General features: G+C 42.5%; 1 protein-coding gene across 4 annotated transcripts in view; it reads left to right on the top strand.

The window, feature by feature from the left end:
- Positions 1 to 1,988: 1,988 nt before the first annotated feature.
- The window catches only part of DZIP1 (DAZ interacting zinc finger protein 1), a 42,925-nt gene continuing 25,030 nt past the window's right edge, over positions 1,989 to 19,883 (top strand). For 2 of the 4 annotated variants that reach the window (XM_068928879.1, XM_068928900.1), the window contains exons 1-5: positions 1,989 to 2,238; positions 7,648 to 7,738; positions 7,823 to 8,320; positions 13,288 to 13,372; positions 15,043 to 15,167. In XM_068928879.1, the coding sequence (XP_068784980.1) occupies positions 7,736 to 7,738; positions 7,823 to 8,320; positions 13,288 to 13,372; positions 15,043 to 15,167 (711 nt within the window). In that variant the 5' untranslated portion in view covers positions 1,989 to 2,238; positions 7,648 to 7,735. Of the gene's footprint in view, positions 2,239 to 2,685; positions 3,761 to 7,647; positions 7,739 to 7,822; positions 8,321 to 13,287; positions 13,373 to 15,042; positions 15,168 to 19,883 lie in introns of those variants that run through there. The other 2 variants (XM_068928889.1, XM_068928907.1) reach the window with 2 other exon arrangements.

Raw genomic sequence — 19,883 nt, forward strand, 5'->3', positions numbered from 1 at the left:
AGGCTGCCCTAAACTTCCAGGTAATGTCCAAATGCACTGCCTCAAATCATGTGGATGGGGAAAGGCAGAAGGATGCTAAAACGCTCTTGGTCCTCTCCTAGTATATTCACGCCTGTTTTAGGAGAACACCTTCAACACCAAGCTATATGATATAAGGTGAGGAAGGAGGAACCAGGCACAAGCCTGGGGGTAAAGAACACTTATCTTGCCAGCTGAGGCTGTACCACTTGCAGCAAATAATTAAAGATTGATTGGACTTTGGCAAGAAGTAAAAGAATGAATGAGGCTTCATCTAGTAGGGTGACGCCTTATCCCCACAGAAGACAAGACTTGGTTCTAGCTGTTCTTTCAAGGGCTGCTTGTGTATTTTATATTAAACCGGTATTAGAGTAAGTGACTAAGATCCAAGTTTTCCTGTGCACTTCATACACACCTCCCGTCATCAAATGGCAAGAATCTTGAAAGTTTGTTCACGCAGCCAGCATTTATTGTTATATATAAAACAGCTTTGGCAAGAGAGCCTTGATATCCCCATCTTTCCTCTGCCAATGCCTGCTTTAGCAGTGAGTGTAACCCAAAGGGACCGATCTGTAGCAACAGTGAACTGCATTCCTGACTTCCACATTTTACAGGTATTCAGGTTTTACTTCAAGCTAGCTCTACGCTGATCCTATGGATTGAATGTCCATTAGTGGCTGGAGCTCACTGAGGTAGCCTCAGGACATTAAAAACTAAGGCATTCAAATCGCTACTTATTGTTAAAATCCTGTGTATGCAGCATGCGTGCTCACATCAACGCTATCTCGTAACAGAATTTCATGTTTCAGGAAGGAAGGACAGTGTCTTGGCTAGCCTCTGGGCATGCATACTAAGAACCAAAATTTTTCCAGAGCTTGCTGCCTATGTATTTTGTAAGAGAAAGTGTTGTCTCCCTGAACAAAAGGATCTTCTGAATGAAGATTAAATGTAGCCCAAAAAACATATGCAACAGTTATTTCCTCCACTGAATTTGCAACGGTACTTTATATTAAAATATAAAATACTTGAACTTGTCCTCCTTGCTACAAAGGCTGAAAAAGAATTAAATCTTGTTAATAGCCTTTATTTTGACAGGCACAATTTAAAATCTTACAGGGAAGAGGAAGAAAATTAGAAGGTTCTGAGGTAACCTGAAAGTAAATGTAGCTGTTACATAGATTCTACCTGTACGCTACAAAGTGTATTTGAATCCAGTTTCTCCATCAGAGCACGGTTCAGATATCACCAGGATACCACTGCCTGTGCTGTAAGAGGATGCTCTCACGGGAAGTCGGTGTCCTCTTACTTTGGGACACTTCAGGAAGACACTTAGGAAAGAACCCCCTCATCCATAAAAATTGAAATTACATTCCTTATAATCATCTTAAGTCTTCTGAGGTCTTCTCTCTAGACCCATGGACAGGAGTAATCCTGTCTCCGTGCATTACTTACATGGAACAGGTTACTGTGATTCCCCGTTGTGACGGGGGTGTCTTCTCCAACCGTGGCAAAGACTACCGTCCTCACAGAAGACTACACTGCATGACAAGCTTAAATGTATTAATGCTAGTGAAGAGATGATTAAAAAATGCCATTAATTACAAAAGACAACCTTCCAAAAGCTTCGGTAAAGTTGTTACGTATTTAAAAAAAAAAAAAAGCAGCTCCTAGCCAGAGAAATTTAGACGCCATGCCTGGGCTAGGATCAAGACAAAGAAAACCCAGGCTATGAGAAAACATCTGCCGAGCACTGTGGAGAGCTGAGGCGCCGGGCCCGCCTCCCGCGCTCCCCAGCGGCAGCGCGGGGCCGGGAGGGAGGGCGGCCGGGGGCTCGACCGGCGCCGCCGCTGCGCCTCGCCCTGCCGCCTCCCCCTAGAGGCGCGGGCCGGTATTATCGGCGGCGGCCGCCCCGCCTCGGCAAGCTGCTCCTGCCCCGACTCATCCTCGGCAGCCCGCGGGAAGCGGGCGGCGCGGGGGGGATGGGGAAGCGGGCGGCGGGGAGGAGGGGATGGAGGAGGCAGCGCGGAGCAGGGGGAGCTGTCTCCCCTCTGTGACACGCACCAGTAACCGGCCGGGTCGGGGGCGGGGAGCAGCCGCAGCCTTCGACACCCCTCAAGCGCCCGGCGACGGCGGCGCGGCGCAGCGCGGCGGGTCTGCGCCGCTGCCCTGCCCCCCCCCCACCCCCGCTCGCCCCCAACGGTCGCCGAGCAGCAGCGCGAGGTGAGTGGCGGGGCGGTGCGCGCGGGCCGGGCTCCTGTTGCGCCGGCCGCGGTTCTGCCCCCTCCCCCCCCCCCCCCACCAACCGCCGTCAACGGGGCCGCACGTGCCGGCCGCGCTGGAGCGCGCGAAGGGACTGTTGCTCTCTCCCCCCCCCCCCCCACCCCGCCGCGCGGGGATGCCGTTGGGGCGCGCGCCCCGCCGCGGGGGGAGGGGAGGGCTCGGCGGGGCCTCTCCTCAGGAGAAGGCGGGAGGGAGGGAAGGAGGCCGCTCTCTGAAGCGGAGGCGGAGGTTGTTTTTTGGCTGGGAGATGGAGGCCGAGGCAGGGCCTCCCGCAGGCCCGGCGCTGCCTGCGTCTGCCTGGGCTCGGCCGCCTCCCGCACCCCCCCCCCCGCTCGCCCTCCCTCCCGCCTGGCGGGATCTTCTCGCCCTGGCCCTGGCGAGACAGGCGAGCTAAAACGCCGCTTTTCCCCTGTTCCTCAGGGCGGCCGTGTTTGGGAGCGGGTAGGCGAGTATGCCTGCTGGCTGTGGGCCTCCGCTGCGCAAAAACACCGAATTAGGGCGCTCCTGCACCTCAGAAAGAGCGCGCTGAAGTCAGGTTTCAAAAACCGCTGTTGTGGGTGAGAGCCGAACTTCTGCATCAACATAGCTGGCTATGTTCCAAGTATGGAGCACATCTCAGCAGGCGTTACACCTCTAAACTAAAAAATTGATTCTTTGGGACTGGCGTTTTTGATCACTTTGTCTTCAGGGAATTCGGCTTAAAAAAAAAAGTGTTTTTTTCCCTATCGTTTTGATCCACCCCAGTATCCTTCCACTGCTGCCTCCCCTCTCTGCCTGAGTGATGTAAGGAAGCACCGTGGACAGATGCCGTAACAGCTTTTCTGTTTTCCTCCTCTGTCTTTAGTGATGCACCATTTCAACCTTACAATCAGTTGAAACAGATTTAATTAAAACAGTATGAAACTCTGCAAGGATATTCCCAACTAAATATGTCAGTTGAGGAAATTAAGCATGTTTATAAGTCCGGTTTAACTTTGCTGGTTTTAAGCAGCATTTTTTTAAAAACTTGTGCCTTTGTGAATTAAAATATTTCAGGCATTCTTTTTCAGTCGCCTTTTGCCTGATAAAGTGAAGAAAAATCCGTAATGTACAAAATTCACATTTTTCTGTGTATAGAAATTTCTGCTATGTATGTTAAAGGGCATGTGAAAGGCTCAGAGATCTTTGGGAGATTGATTTCATTGTGTATTACTTAATAGTTCCTTGACGAGGAAAAACATCCTAATTCACATTTTCCATGATGTTTGAAGGAATTCTAGGCATGAACATTTTGGACAGTTGCTATTTTTATTAAGCATTTGAGCATTTTTTTAAAATCTAACCAGTTTATAAATGCAAGTGTATATACACTGTGGATGAAATAGAGTCTACAGTATGCTTCCTTTCAGGAGAAGACTGCAGCGTTACAATGCAGTATTACAAATGCAGCACAGTGTGTCTGAGTTCAGATGAAAGATGAAAAGTGAGTGTATTTGCATATGCACAGGATGTCTGTGCACATAAATTCTATTTGTGCTGGATAATGGTGAGTTGAAAATCAGATCACAGAATTTCCTCATTTCTAGTTGTTTTGCGTCTTTCCTGGGATTGATACTGCATTTTGTTAAAATTTTGTTTATATAGCCGATCTGCAGGTATTTTTCTGAATTAAAAGAAGTCATGGCAAGTGATGGAAGATACTGGGGTATCTTCCTGGGGTATTACGTGAACTTTAGGTATTGCAGTAAAGTGTGGCTAGTAGACTTAAGGCTAAAGGTTCAAAAACATGCGTTATAGTGCCAAGTATTCTGGAAGATTGCCTTCTAGGGTGGCTCAAGTCAACCAACAGGAGGGCTCAGTATCCTTTGCTAATGTCACCAAACTAACTGTTCAAACTTCTAGTATCCTGAAGTTCATTTGGTAGATTAATGAAACTCCCTGCTGTGCCTAGGTACATTCTTCGAAAGACTGATCTTAAACTTTTGTACAGAAGTGGGGAAAATAGAAGGGTGTAACTCTTTATGTATGTGGACAAAGCAAGAGATACATTCTCCTGATTTTCCCTGGCTACGGAAAGAAAGGAATTTCCTTCAGCTTTCCCCGTGTGCATGGCTAGAAGTGAGTCTGCAGAATGAGAAGGGCTGGTAATATTTAGGTCCTTAAGTTGCTGAAGTGAGTCTAACCATTCCTGAGACGGATTTGGGTCTTTCTGATGTGAGATGTGGTAAGAGTTTTGATAGATATCTGAGGCTTAAAGGAAAAGACTCTGAGTCTCCATGACAGTCTATGCTGTGAAGCAGAGGTGTGCTGTACAGTGCCTGCAGCCGTGGTTGTAGGGTGCGTGTACTGGTCGCGCTGACTGCAAGGAAGACACCCCTGCTGCAGGCGTCCAGCCCAAGGCCCCAGTCCTCCCCCTCAGGGACCCATCTTCTTGAAGTCTGCTGTGTGCCTGGGTTTCCTTTATGAGGAAGGAGAAAGTGATGTTTTCTCGTTCACTGGCGTGGTGTCAGAACACAGCTAAAGTGCGTATGGAGACCAGAGCTTTATGGTGAGTACCACAGTGGGTACTGGTGGGTACCTTTGCCCCAAGGGTTGCCCCGACCATAGGGTGAATGTGGATACTGAACCTGTCTCTGCCGAGGTGAGGGGGATTAAATGAGCCCAAGTTTTTAGGGAGCTATGATATATTTTATTACATCAGCCCTTACAAATAAGAAAAACAAGCTTCTGGGCACAGCAAATAATCATAGTGAACTTGCAGAGCTACATAAAGCTAAGAGCTTTTCATTTGTGAGGGAAGCTCTCCTTACACTAGTGCGTATAACAACATTGGTGTTGTTTGCGTGGAAGAAGGTATGTATTGTGTGCTCACTGTGGTATATTACGGTTTGTATTGGAAGGACAACGTAAAATATGCAGAGGCGAGGTGAGGTTCATTGGGAGTTGTATGTGGAGTGTTTCTAGGAGATGACTGAAGGTGAGGAATCTTATACTGAGGGGGACCTGAGGGATGTGGAGAAACTGGAGTGGGCAGGAGGAGGGCTAACAAGATGGTTAGGGGTCTACAGCACGTGACCTTCAAAGAGAGGTTGAGGGAGCTCAGCTTGTTCAGTTTGGTGAAGAGGAGGCAAAGGGGCACTCTTTAATAGTAGCCTACAACTACCTGAGGATAGTTAGAAGCGTGTCAGAGCCAAATTTCTCTTGGTAGTAACAGAGAGTATAACAAGGGACAATGGCCACAAATTGCTACTAGATGGGATATTAGGAAAAATGTTTTCATCAGGAGGATGGTGCAGCCATCCAGCAGGTTGCCCAGAGAGGTCACGCACCATCCATTCTTAGGGGTTTTCAAGACTCAGCTGTACAAAAGCCACAGGTGACATGATCTAGTGTCAATGACAGTCCTGCTTCGAGCAGAAAATTGGACTAGATGGTCACTAGAGGCCCCTTACAACCAGCATTTCTATGAATATGTGATATAGTATATAGAGGAACCTGTGGAATGAGGTGTGTTATGAAGTATGTGTTGTGTGAATTCTCCTGGAGAAGTGTGCATATAGGAATGACTGGAGGGATGAAAAACTGAATTGTGTAGGGAAGGGGCTGAGAGGTGTAGGTGTAAACATGGAACATGGGTGATATGGCAGAGGTAGCATAGGGACCTGAAATACTAAGAAGTGGTATCAGGAAAAGAAGGTTTTGGAGAAGAGTATTAAGGATGAGTGAGGGAATAGGATAATGTTGTATGGTGGAGGGGAAGGATATTCGTGCCTCGGGACAATATTTGAAGCAACTGAAGGGGTACAAGGGAATGGGAATACCAAGCTGGAAAGTCCTGGAAATTGTGGTGAGTCAGGGAGATAGGCACCAATTGTTGGATGCCTTTGAAGGAAATGGAGCAGTGAAACTGGTGTCTATAGCATGAGGTGCTTTATGGGGATGAAGTGTTTGGGGATGTTGGAAATGAAGTAGGAATGACAGACAGGCAGATGTGATGAGAGAGCAGGGTTATGCAGTTATCGGAGACAGGCTAGTGCCTGGTAATACCTGGTAGAGGTGTGTTGGTGTGAGGAGAGCATGGGGAAGCATCATACCGAAGGTATATGAATGTGTTAGGATAAGAAGGTATGGGAAAGAAATGACGGAAGTACCAAATAGTGGTACTGATTGTGGGGAGGTGACAGAGGTATGTGGTAACTGATCTGGGATATGAATAGCTGAGGCTGGAGAAGGATATAAGATAGCATGTGGGTAGCAGAGTGTAATGTGGCAGAGTGAGACAGGTTTATGAGTCACAGGTGACAAGGAGGAGTGACAGAATAGCAGGTGGGGAGATGTATTGATGCAGTTAACTTAATTAGATCTATATAGTATCATGTATAGACTTTATTGATGAAATGAGATAAAGGGAATGTGGAGAAGTAAAGTATATGGTGTGTAGCCAGGGTAAGAGTCCGTACACAGCAGAGTATAGCTGAAGATGTATTTTTTGACGAGTAATGTGTGGAGACGCTAACAGATGTATTGGCACAGGTGTACGGAGTTAAGGCAGTAGGAGTACTGGAATGCGAGACAGGTTAGTTGGTACGATGATGCCTAGGGAATATGGAGAAACTGGGGGAAGGAGATACCAGGATAAGGAAATACGAAGGATTTGTATCCAAGGTGGGTGGGCGTATGCAGCACTGAGTACACATGCACGCAGGGAGGTCTGGAACCGGGGGCAAAGGGGCGACATCTCCGAAGCGCACAACAATGGCGAGCTCTTTGCACACTCCAGAATATTGCAGCTGCAGCAGTTGGGGGTGCAGTGGGGCCAGCAAGCATTGCCGAGCTGATCCTTTGGGGCCACGTTTTTTAGAGAGGAGAAACAAAGGTTGCATTGGCACGGTGGGGAGGAACATGTCTAATTCTGCCAAGGAAGGGGCTGTACTGAAGCCCTGAGGGTAGGGTGCATTTGAAGGGAGATGTTTAGGGAAGGGTGCGGCAGCAGGTGTGCTGGGTGAGAGGCCTGGCGAGTGGACTGAGGTGTTTGGGTGCAAAGCGGGGAGGCAGTGGGGATGTCTAAGCAGTAGGAGGTGGACAGATGCCTGGCAGGAAGGATGAAGTAGGGAGGAGCAGTGAGGAGGATGTGCAAAGCCCCTGAGCGGGGCATGCGTGAGTGCACGCAGGGTGAGCGGTGCCTGAGCTGAGCAGCTGCGGCGGTGCTGAGCCAGAGGGGCAGGGGAGGTGTGCGATGAGGACGAGTGTGGTGGGGGGAGCAGAGAGGGCCAGAGGGGGCCCCCTAAGGGAGGCTGGGGTGCCCGGGGGACAGCCAGGGCAGGAAGCAGGTGGGCGCTGCCAGGGTCCTCACTGCTGCTGTTCCTGCAGGGGTGACCGGGCCGCAGCTGCCATAGTAACACGGAGGACGCCGGCGCTCAGCGGTGCCTGAAGGAGCCCCAGCAAGCCGCAAGCAGACATGGTAAGCACCAGGGTGGCGAGCGGTGGGCGGCTGGCGGGCCCGGTGCAGCCGGCCCCCAGCTGAGCAGTGGTGTCTCTCCCGCAGCCCTTCACGGAGCGTGCCTACTACCCGGCAGCGGCAGCAGCGGGGGGAGCAGGGCCGGCGCCGTTTCCTGCCTTCCAGTTCCGCGGGCGCCATGAGAGTCCGGACTGGCGGCGGCTGAGCGCTGTGGACGTGGGCCGGGTGTCGCGCGAGGGCGATGTGGCTGCCCTGCAGGAGCACCTGGGCCACGTCACCTTCTGCAGCGCCGAGCAGGAGCGCTGCCCCCACTGCCAGGGCCCTGCTGACCCACTACTGCTCAAGCTGCTGCGCCTGGCCCAGCTCTGCACCGAGTACCTGCTACACTCGCAGGAGTACCTCAGTGCCCAGCTCAGCAGCCTGGAGGAGGCCCTACAGGCAGCACAGGCACAGCGCGACCAGCTGGGCCAAGAGTTGGCCCGTGGCTCCCAGGAGATCAAGGGGCTCAAGGAGGAGTGCCGTCGGAGGAAGAAGATGATCAGCACCCAGCAAATGATGCTGGAGGCCCGAGCCAGCTACCACCAGGTGAGAAGAGAGGTCCTGGCAGCCTGGTCACGTGCATGCCTTGGCCTTGCCAGCTCTGTGCCTGCTGAGGATGAGCGGCAGAGCAGCCCCTCTCTTCAGGGGCGTGGTTGCCTGCTGGGCAAGAGGTTTGTGCTGCAGAGACGGGACATCCCGAAAAGGGGGTGTGTCACTTGTAGGTGCTTTGCTTCACTTCTGTGTTTCACAAGCCTTTGGCTGCTGTGTCAAACTTTTGAGAGAATGCTACATCTGATTTTACAAATCCTCTGTTTACTAACAGCTGTTCTATAGATGCGCATCTGTTTAGATGCGTCTAAAGTGTCCAATATGTGCACGTACATACACAACCTGTGATAAATGTGTTATCATTTTCTGTTGCTGTCTTTTGTTGTCTATTTACCGCATGGTCAGAAAACATACATGGCAAAAGCAGCAGAATTGGTGAGGAGCGGTAACCTGTTTGTATGCCTGTCTTCGCTTTCATGCAGTATTCTTCCCCAGGCACCAAGCTTCTGCCTCTGTGCCTGACTTAGAAGTGACTCAGGTAATGAGCACTGGAGGGTTATCTCATCCCTAACTCCACAACAATCTGTTCCTTAAGCATCTTCCCTGAGAGGCTTAGCCCATTGGTGTCCTGACTCGTTGTGTCATGACACTCTTTGGTTTGTTCTTTTTTTTATTTTATTTTATCTGGATATAGTAGTTTGATTTAAAGATTTCTCAGCTTCAGCATTTCTTAGCAGGTGTTTCAGGAATGGATAATTCAGCTTCAAATGTCTGAAATCTGAAAAGCATACTGGACGCAGACTTGACACAGTATTTCAGGCCAGCTTTGTGTCTTTGTGTCTGTAAGTCGAAAGTCATTTTTTGTTTGTTTTTGGTAGTTAGCAGCCCTGATTGCCAAAGTTCTTCTTAATCATTGAATAGTTACAGCATAAAACCAATGCAGGTTTTCTATATATAACCCTATACCCACAGTATAACATGGATGTCAGCAGACTCGCAAAGTCTTGCTATTAAGACATGCTGAGCAAAGATACCTCCCTCAGCCGCTTCCATTGTCCCATAAGAAAACAGTATCTCCCTTCTCTGCCAGAAAAGCTATATATTTAAAAACAAGTTAAGGCAGTCGTTGTATTGGAGGCTCTTAGAGATGTCTGCACAGCTACTTCCAAGAGCAATAGAGCTGCATGAACTGTGGGAAGCAGAGCTGCTTAGAGAGAGCTGGATTTTTTGCAACTTTGTGCTTGCAGTAAACGAGTTGACTCAAGTGTTTCTGTAAGGAAATACATAACCTTCTGCCTCCCGTGTAGAGCTGTACATATGGTAGGCTTCATAGGAACCCTGTCTTAATGTATGCATTGGAGTGTTAAGAGTCAGGACAAGGGCTTAATGTGGCTTCATTTTAAAGAACCTTTATACATCTTACGGAGCAGTGTGTGTATCCTGTGTTGCAAACTGATCACCTGCATTATTTTACTTGTAAACTTAAATAATTCCCATATTGTGGTAGCCAGCTAAATATTACAAGGCTTTGCCAAAGTAGTTGTGGGCTACATCTGTCTCAGTGGAAGCAGAGGAAGAATATGGTAGTGAGCTTGGCTTAGAACTAATCTTTTTCTGTTTGGTGCCACTTTAAGAAAGTTGAGATGGAAAGCTACTTCTCTTTTTAATTTCATTTCATATAACGTAAATCCCTGCCCCCACACCCTTTTTTCCTCTCTATTAGTAAATTCTTATCTCTAGAAGTTATTTAGATTCATGTGCGATAAGTGACTTCAAGGAATGATGTGTAATAATTCCTACAAATTCTACAGTTCAGGATTCTGAGTCTGAATGCTAGAGTTAAATTAAACTCTTTTTTGGATTTGCAAATACAGGTCAGCAGTGTGTCTAGTAAGCAATGCTCTTACAATATTATCTGTGCCCTAATAATATGTGGTATAATAATATCTGGGCCTTGATTGTCTGCTCACCTGCAGTGTCTGATAATAGGAGTTTTGCTGGTGTTGCTGAGAGGGTAGTTCAGGTTCTGTCTCCTTAAATCTTGGCTGTTTTGCAAACAGGCCTATAAATAGCTATTTGTCTTTCTTAGTAGACGTGCACTTTATTTCTAGTGAGAAGCACAGTAACCATGTTTTGGAATTCAAATTTAATGTCTTTAATCCACCACCAGTGTAAGGTCAACCGATAAAATACTACTACCATAAAATGATACTCTTACCCACATGTCATAAATTTAAAACTCTTTTGATCAATACCTTCATCTTAATAGTAAAACTTCAATTTTAAATATTAGTTTTTCACTTTTTGATGCTTCGTACAGAAATCTTTATGTGATCATTGTGCATGTGCCTATAGGTGTACCTTGCATCTAACGCTAAAAGGTAGTTGCAAGAATGATGTTGCATGATTCAAAACCTAAATATTCCCTGTGTTAATCCTGTCTCCTGCAATAAGAGCTTTCTTCTACTACCAGCAAGTCAAACTGACATGAAGTTTGTGCTTGAATGGACACCATTATTTCACAGCCAATTTCATTCCATAAATCATGTGCAATCTGTTACACTCTAAGTTCCCTTCTGGTTCTTTGCTGCCATACTATATTTCTTAGATTCAGTTTTATATTAGTACTTTCTTGCATTTATCCAACAAAATCCGTCTTAATAATTCATAGCTTTTGTGTTTTTTGTAAGATATTTATATTTAATAGCCTACTGGCTATCAGTAGCGGTATTTTAAATATTAGATGAAATCTGGGAATTTGATTATAGTGACATGGTCCTGAATCTGTTAAATCCGTTTTTAAGTGTCTTTGCATTCCTATCACAATGAGGAAAATAGAGTAAGCTGAGTAGCTGTGGCTTGTTAACGTATCTATTTGAAAAAAAATCTGAGAGACAGGTAGTGAGCTGCCCTACTTAAGGAAATTAGAAGCTTCACAGTCTGACCAGTACATTCCACAATCTATAGATGTGATTTGGGTTTTATGATACTTTTAATATTCTATAAATTAGTGGAATGCATTCTCAAGATGAACTAAACATCTTTTGAACCAGGAGTAGGATCCAAATTCCACTTAAAATATGGCTGCAAGGGAGACGCTGTCTTGTATGCCATTAGAATGCAGGACAAGCAATAATGAACAGATACGTTTTTCTAGTGTATCTTTTTTGAAATTAAGTTTGCAATAAAGGAACTCGGTAAAGCATCTGAATCATTTTCCTGGAGGTTCCTTAGTTTTTATTATACCATGTTAGATTTTGAATCTTAATAACATTTATAAACGCTAAACTTTCTACTTGTCTTACATGTTCCACATGGCTATCACAAATTCTTCTTTTTTCTATCTGATTCCCTTTGTGGGTTTCTGGGAAGGTGAAGATGCAAGAAGACAGTCTAAGAACAGTCTTTCTTTAAATTAAATACAGATTTTCAATATAAAATGGAAAAAGGTAATTTGGGCCTGTAAGAACAGAATAAAGGGAAAAAAAGCAGATTAGCCCTTTCCTTTAAAAGAAAAGTTTTGTAGTGTGGTTTTAATTTCTAGTCATTTCATTAACAGAAAAATGATGAAAATTTTAAAAGGAAGACAGGAGCTAGAGAGACTTTGGAGAGAGAGCAAAAGGTGAATTTATGAGGCGGTATTAGGGATTCCATCTTGCGCAGTATCTGGAACAGTTTGTGTGTCTCCTCATACACTTCATAGAACTTAATGGGGGATTAAGACTACTACAGACATGATTTGACTTTGTCGTGAATAAGTGTGCTTGGTAGAAGAATTCATAGCGTAATAGAAAAATACTAGCTTGGGGTAGTAGACTTAAATGAAAAAAGAAAAAATTGACCTGAGATATTAGGGAAAGGTTTCCAGATAGTAAGTTTTATTAAGGAAAAAGGATAATTTTTCAGAAAAAGTGGAAGTCATTTATCAGAAAAAATCGGTGTTGCTATGCATTTACAGTTACAGAGCAGAAAGCAGCAATAAAACAGCCTATGGGACTAGTTAGTGGCCTGCTAGGTGTTTTCTGTCTCTGAGTTTGTTATATTATAATTCAGTCATCTTCCCGTTTCCTAAATCAGCCTAGTTAAATATAGACTTTCAGACTTGTTCAGCCATTATCAACATACATGGGTTCAAGGAAGAAGCAAAAGTTTACTGCTACTATTTTACAGTGGGAAAATACTCATATATTACTTTTTCTGTCTTTTAAAACTCCTAAATAGTGAATAGTAAATTATTCTTCAAATTCAAGTTTTGTTTTAACCAGCCACAGAAAACCTGAACTCAAATGGACTTGTAATTTAAAAATATTGAGTAAATAATAGTACCAGTGATTTAAACAGCTTTATGCTTTATAAGGTAGATGCTAAATAGCATACTGCTATGTGTATATATTTTTTCTTGCAAAATTATCTACTGCTACCATCTTTTGGCTGAAATAGCTGACCTTTCTACATATCTATGATCTCTCTTGTACTTTTATCTTACAAGTCATTAATGTTTGTACTCAAACCCAACTTCAGCAGTTGTTCCAACTGTGTGTGCTCTCCTTTGCTGTGATACTTTCAGGAGTCTTAAGAATGCTTGGGCTGTTATTTGGGTGGACTCGATGTGTATTTTGCTGAACAATATTGTCTTAATGTTTCCTTATACTCCTCTACCTCCGTATACTCATCTCTTGCCTGTTGTCTATATCTGAGTTTGAACTGGACAGGTCACAGTCTTTTATGTTCAAAGTTTGTACGGTGTCTAGCACAATGGGATTCTTGTCCAAGACCATGACTGAAAGACATTAAATAGCACAAATATATTAATAATTTTTACATAAATCTGGCACTGTAAGAATTCTAATTGTCATTCTTTTGAAATGGAATTGATTAAAGTTGCCCACTTTAACTGCTGTGCTTACCAAACACAGAAATTACTAATGATGACTAAAATGTTTTTAATCGGTTTTTTTTTGTAGTGTCAATTTTGTGAAAAGGCTTTTATGAATTATTCATTTTTACAAAGTCACATGCAAAGGCGTCATCCAGAAGAATCTCATGTTGGTACGTGCTTTAATATTATCAATAAATTAATGTAAGAGTGCAGAAATGTGTAAATATATTAAGGCTATGCAGTCTATGATTTTCTGTAGCTGGGAAAAATGATTTTGACATTCCATTTTTAGGTGGCAGTTATCAGTTTGTGTGAATGTAAGCAACACAGGCTGACAAAACTGTTGGCCTAAATATGTTTTCACTCCCTGCAAAGCAGTTAACAAAAACTTGTATGCTATATTTACAGTACCTTTTCAAACCAACTTCCTTTCTGAATAGTTTTTTTTGAGTAGCAGAGTTCAGAGCACAGGTTTTCCTTAGGTTTGTGAACCTAGCGTGCTATAAAGTTGTGGGTAAAATGAACAAGATGCATTAAGGAAAATGCATGTTTTTATATGCAGATTATCAGCACAGAAATAATCCATCTCTCCTGAACTCAGTTTGAATAGGCTCAAGCTCTCCTAAGCTAAACTGACTGTATAATATAGTAAGCAAAAGAAACTGTCAAGAATAATCCAACTTCATATATCTGTGATAGTCCTAGTCGCTATACCACTATTATATATACTTTTATTTCTGTTCTGGAAAAATGTTCAGTTTGAAAAACATTGCTCTCAATGTTTCCTTCATTCATCCCTCATTTTTCCCTTCCTGTTAGTCAGCACGCTTATGATTTATTGCTAAGAATGAATAAGTAGTGACAAAGGACGGTGATTAGAAAAGAGTTTGGAAGAAAGGGCATTTGAGGGGACAAAGAGTGAGAAGAATCTGATGAGAATTTGAGAATTTGAACTGTAGTTGTCAGTGAAATAAAAGAGCAGGAACAGTGAGGGGAGTCTCGAGTAAGCATCTGAGGAAGCATTAACGTATTGGTAGTAGAAAGAAGCTCGTGTGTAGTTTTGCAAAAAAGATAGTGGAAGGAGCTGCAGAACTGCTTAAACTAATTATCAGATAAAAACTAATTATCAGTCTGAAATTGCTGTATGAGGGAAATGCTCCATGCAGTTATGTCTGAAATAACTTATTCCAAAGTAACATTTGGCATTGTACTCAGATTCCCAAATGATGAGCAGCCTAGTAAATCCTCAGTAAACTGATAATGTTTCAAGATTAAAGATGGTTATGATTTTTGCATATCTTTAAACGTTTTTATAGTGATACTCCAAGTGAAACTCAGGGAACGGAAGTTCTGCCTCACTCATTACAAATAAATGAAAAGTTGCATTCCAAATGGACTCATTACAAAAGTTGTTTCGAATAAGATAAATTAGATGTTAACAACATTTAAGAAACCTAATAGAATCAAATAGTGTAGATTCATTTAATCTTTTATCTGTCCCTTTTCGAGCCTGTGTTGCTTATATTTCTGTAGTACACACTGAGATTAGGTGATACTTTTCCCAATACTTGCCCAATACTTTTCCTTGCAAATATTTCATAAACTATTTCACAAGTCACAGATGCTGTTATTTTTCAGTCTTTGAGAATAAAGTTAGCAGTCCAGAGAGCATACTTATTTAAAGGCATCTGTGGAGAATCAGATGGAAGGTGAAATGCTGTATGAGAGTCACATTTGATGAAGATGTTATTAAAACACTATAGAAAAGCATTTGCAGTAAGTGTCACATTTCCAGAAATTACAGCAAACATTTTTTAAAATCTATGTTTCTTTCAAATAGATCAAAAGAAGAACGCAAAGACGGACAAATTGCAGGAAGAGATTGATAAACTGAAGGAGCAGTTACAGCTCACCAAGTCCCAGTTAGAGGCTGAACAACATGCTAATATGGTCAGGTTTTCTAAGGTAATATGTATGAAGTAATGTGAACCTCTCAAAAGAATTGGTACTTTGGACTGTGTTTGCTCATTTTGTAACTAGAGCAGAATGAACATTTATCTACAGCTTGCCTACCTGGCAGCAATGTTGCTTGGGCATTAGAGCATAGCCATCCCAGCAGTAGTTTTAAACATCCCTTTCCTCCTTACTTTGGTTTTAGGCATAGTTTAAATGACTGCTAAAGACAACATTTCTGTTAGCATTTGGTAACAGAATGCTACCAAATTGCATATTGGTAAGATAAGCAGAGGCTACTGTTTAAGCAGATGGAATTGGCCTTTGCTGCCTATGAGAGGCAAACAGCAGTTCAAGGAAGGGAGACAGAAGAAACAAGGCAAATTATATAGAACTTACATGTTAGACTTTACGTCCTTAGAATACGGCTGACCAGAGAACCAGAGCAGAAAGTAGTCTTAACCACTACTGAGTGAATAATAATAAAAAAAAGAGTAACTTAAAGCAGTAATAATAAGTTTGTAATTGCATATAAGGGTTTTATTTAGGGTGGTGTTAAAACTTGTGGTAGTGCTTACTGGCTAGTAAGAAGAAAAAAAAGAATCTGTGAATTACCTGTTTAAGTTCTTTTACAGTTTGATGATTCCAGATTATCAAACAGTTTTCCAGATTATTAACAGTTTTCATTTCTTTTTAAGTAAATGCAATCGGAAATTTTGCTATCATAGCAGAGGTGGAAAAAATTTAAAAAGGGGGGAGGAGATTAATGATTCACTTTGAGGAGCAAATTTTTGGCATAAGAGACAGCACATTTCTAATGACCAATCCTGATACTGCAATTTGCCCCTTCTTAATCTTGTATCACGCTCAAAAGCAGTGTTAAATTGTTGTAAGCATAATCCATTAGAACCTTCTTTTGATAGAGCACACAATATTCAGAGCTTCTAAATGGCTTTCCTAGTATAGTTTGAGGACTTTCAAGCATAACACGAAACATTAGACTTGGAAGGAAATACTACATTTTGAATTTAACAGGAATAAACCAAACATTGGTTTGACTAACTACTTTCTCCTTTATTTCCAGAGAAGAATACAATCTTCTGTAAAACGCAGAGCGTTTCCTTTCCTCAACACAGTTTCAGTCTCTCTCTTTCCTTCTTTCAGTCCTCCTGTTTCTCTTCTCTCAGGACCATTCAGCTTTCTGCTGTTTTCCATTTCCAAAAGTACTGAAGGTTGAAAATGAAGAGTGGGGGTAGAGTTTCACTTAAGAGTGCAAGCAGCTATATTTCCATTCACGCAGCAGGAGATACTTCTTTCATGTTAGTTCAGCAATATATCTTATCATATAGTGTAATTAACTGTTATTGTGCAGCAGCATCATACAATGTATTCAAATTAGCACAGTATTTCTTCCACACTTAACTCTATTCATTTTATAAATTGTATTATATCTTTTTTCATTGTTTTTGAATTTTTCCCTATAACTTCCAACCATAATTCTGTAGACCACAACCATAATATTTTTCTAACTTCTGTTGGAAATCTCACTCTAAAAACACTGCTTTCACATTCAGGAGGCACTGCAAAGACACCAAGAGAAGAAGAGCTGCTAACTCTGAACCAAACAAGCAACCAAACAAGCAACTTTGTTTCCTGTGGGAGAACCAAGAAAATAAGCACCTGTGGCTGCTATGGCAGCACAGCCACCTGTTTCCGAGAGACAATCCTCTCTAGGTGGAAAGCATTCATTGACAGCCACAGTCAGTTGATTGTCCCCTGCTGTCATTTACAGCATCTGAGCTTTCCCTGATGGTGCCTTTACACTGATGAGCTTCCTGTCCTTCTCTTTCTAGCAGTGCAGTGAAACAAGTATAGCAGATGCTTAGATGTCCATGCAGTTTAGATGGTTTTGTCTATGCTTGCTTATGCTATCCAACTACCCACAGCAGCTCTAAGTCTTGTGATGCTCTGAATGTTGTGCTTCTTCGTTCCTTGTGGTGGCTTCATGAAGTCTGTAATTTATAGATCTATGAAACTACACCGTTAAAGCTTATAGCTAGGTCTACAACTGTATCTTGAACTGTATCTTGAACTGACCCCTATAACTGATAGACATTATAAAATATTCTGATTAAAGTAACTTTGATGGAAACCCTTTATTCCATGAAGAGTTTCCTTTACTGGGAGAAAATACAGACTGATCCCTAACTTCTAGTATATGTCAGCTGCCGACTTCTTTTCTGCACTAAAGTGGGTCAGTGAAGTCAGTTACCCCTAGAAATGAGATAATGCCTCAGCTTTAGTTAGTTAAAAGTATTTCAGTGAAGAACTGTATGAGGGAGCCAAAGACCTTTTTTTTTTTTTTCCCTCATTAAAAGCTCAAAAGGAAAGATAGTTCTTCATTCCTGGAAGCTGAAGCTTTCATCTAAGGTTGCCAAAGAAAGGCTCAGTGTCAGAATAATGGTCCTGGACTTACATGGGCAACTGCTAGATTCCCTCCCTACTCATTCTTTCTGTACCTCACTTTTCAGAGGTACATCTGTGAACACGTTTCTCCTGTACCTGAGTCATTGTTCTTCTCATGATACAGAATCCAAAGTATTCATAACAGTGCAGCATGGATATTTTGGTGCCTTAGGGGCCTATTCTGACGCCAGTTGTCTTAGCTGAGACTTGTAACTACAAGGGGACTGCCTGAAATGTCCTGAAACTACTGCCTTCAGTGGTACACAACAAGAGGCTTTTGGAGCTTCTATATTTTGCTGGGATGTGGGGAAAGATAGAAGTATGAAGTTTAACTGTTTAAGACTTGTCTGCTATTTCTGACATCCACTGTCAATTTAGGTATCCTTTTGTTCAGTGGAGAATGGAGAAAGTCTTTCCCTTATTTTATCAGGAGTTCCACTACTGGAAAGGATTCAGAGGAAAACCATAGTGCTTCCAGCTGTTGATCCCTTCTCCTTTGAACTGAAAGGATACAGAAGATGCTGTGCTTCTTAAGTGTCCAGATACCAGAAAGATTGCTTTTTATAGATAGTAGGAAAACAAATTCAGAGTGAATGCCTCAACGGAAAGGAGCAGAGGTTGCCAAAAAAGTGCATGTATTCTGGGCAGTGAAGTGCAGGATTTTGTCTGACAAAGGTTTAAAAGCAGAGAAGGAGCGGGCAGCTGTGCTTGAGAGGACTCCTTTTTTTTTATACAACTAAGTACTGTAACTTCAGAAGGAGACTTCACTGGAGCATGCCGGGCCTTGCTTCCCTTTTGCCCCTTTCTGTTTTCTCCATTCTCCTAATAAGTGGAAGACAAGTGTGGACTCAAAACTTGAACTAAAATAATCCTCATTATAATGTAAAAATAAATAGGCAGCTTTTTAAAGGAAAAAAATAATGTTTATAAGAATGAAGATGAGATAATAAGATGGCAGGAAAGAGCAAAAACATTGCACTACTGGAAAATCGAAATGGACTTAAAGAAATCTCTATTTTATTTCACCCTTTAAGATCGTTGCATATTTTTGCCTGAGAAGGGACCTGTACTGTCACTTCTGAACAACTTGTCAACAAACTAACATTATGGACAGTTCAGTGAGTTCAGAGAGTCTCATGCCACTTTCAAATTTTACTTTCAAATTTGATTTGGAGGTTTTTCATCTATGGCAACAAAACATTTCAAACTGAAGTGCAGACTTTTCAGAAATGTCATATATATATGCAAGCTTCTGTTAACTATCTGTGAGGATGCTATTTTGGGGACTCTTAAGTAGGCCATGAATCACAAACAGGAAGTGACTAAGGTAGGCTCATAGCAGAGGTAATCATTCTGATTATAGCTTTATTATTTTTGTCCATTTGGAATTGAATTCCATATCCAGAAGTTACTAATTTTTCCTCAAATACAACCCGAATATGAAAAAAGAAGCTTTTATTCGGTATCACTGGCATTATTGAACTTTGTATCCAATAAATTCATTTTATTCCGTTCCTTTAGCCCCGTATTCTGTATAATGCAGAATTCTGTAGTGAAGGTACAAAATTATATTCCATAAATTGGCTGTGGAGACTGGGTTCTTAAGAAGAAATAGATAGGTTCTGATGAATGGGAGACAACAGGATTAATTCAACCTGTGTTTCATAGGTGATTTCCTGAGTGGGTCCTCAGATTAATTCAGGGATCTGTTCGAGAGCCTGTGATGTTCAACATATTCATGCACAACTTGGAAAAGAGAGTAAGCAGTCAGGCAGCAAAGTTTGCTGTTGATACTAAGTCATTCATACTGCTAAGAAGAAAGGCCAAGTGTGAAGAACCAGTGAAGGACTTTACAAAAATGAGTGACTGACTAATGGATGGTAAATGAAATTTAACAGATAAAATAGGATAAGTGCATAAGGTAGAAGAACAATCCTATCTTCATCTACAAAATGATAGGTTCTGAGCTAAGCATCATTACTGAAGGGCAAGATCTTAAGGTTATGATAGATGGTTTCATGGAAATGTCAGTCTAGTGCTTAGTAGCGATCAGAAAAGCAAAGCAAGTATTACAAATAATCAAGAAAAATCACTGTGTAAATCCATGGTTTAGCCATAGCTTAAATAGTATGTGTAAGTGGTCCCTTCATCTCTAAAAGGATGTAATAGAATGAAAAAATTCCAGAGAAGCATTACAAGGATGATCAAAGTCTGAAACAGGCTCTGTATTTAGAATGACTGAGTAGGCTAAGAGTTGTCAGT

This window comes from Struthio camelus, chromosome 1, assembly GCF_040807025.1.
Source record: "Struthio camelus isolate bStrCam1 chromosome 1, bStrCam1.hap1, whole genome shotgun sequence".
Lineage (NCBI taxonomy): Eukaryota > Metazoa > Chordata > Aves > Struthioniformes > Struthionidae > Struthio > Struthio camelus.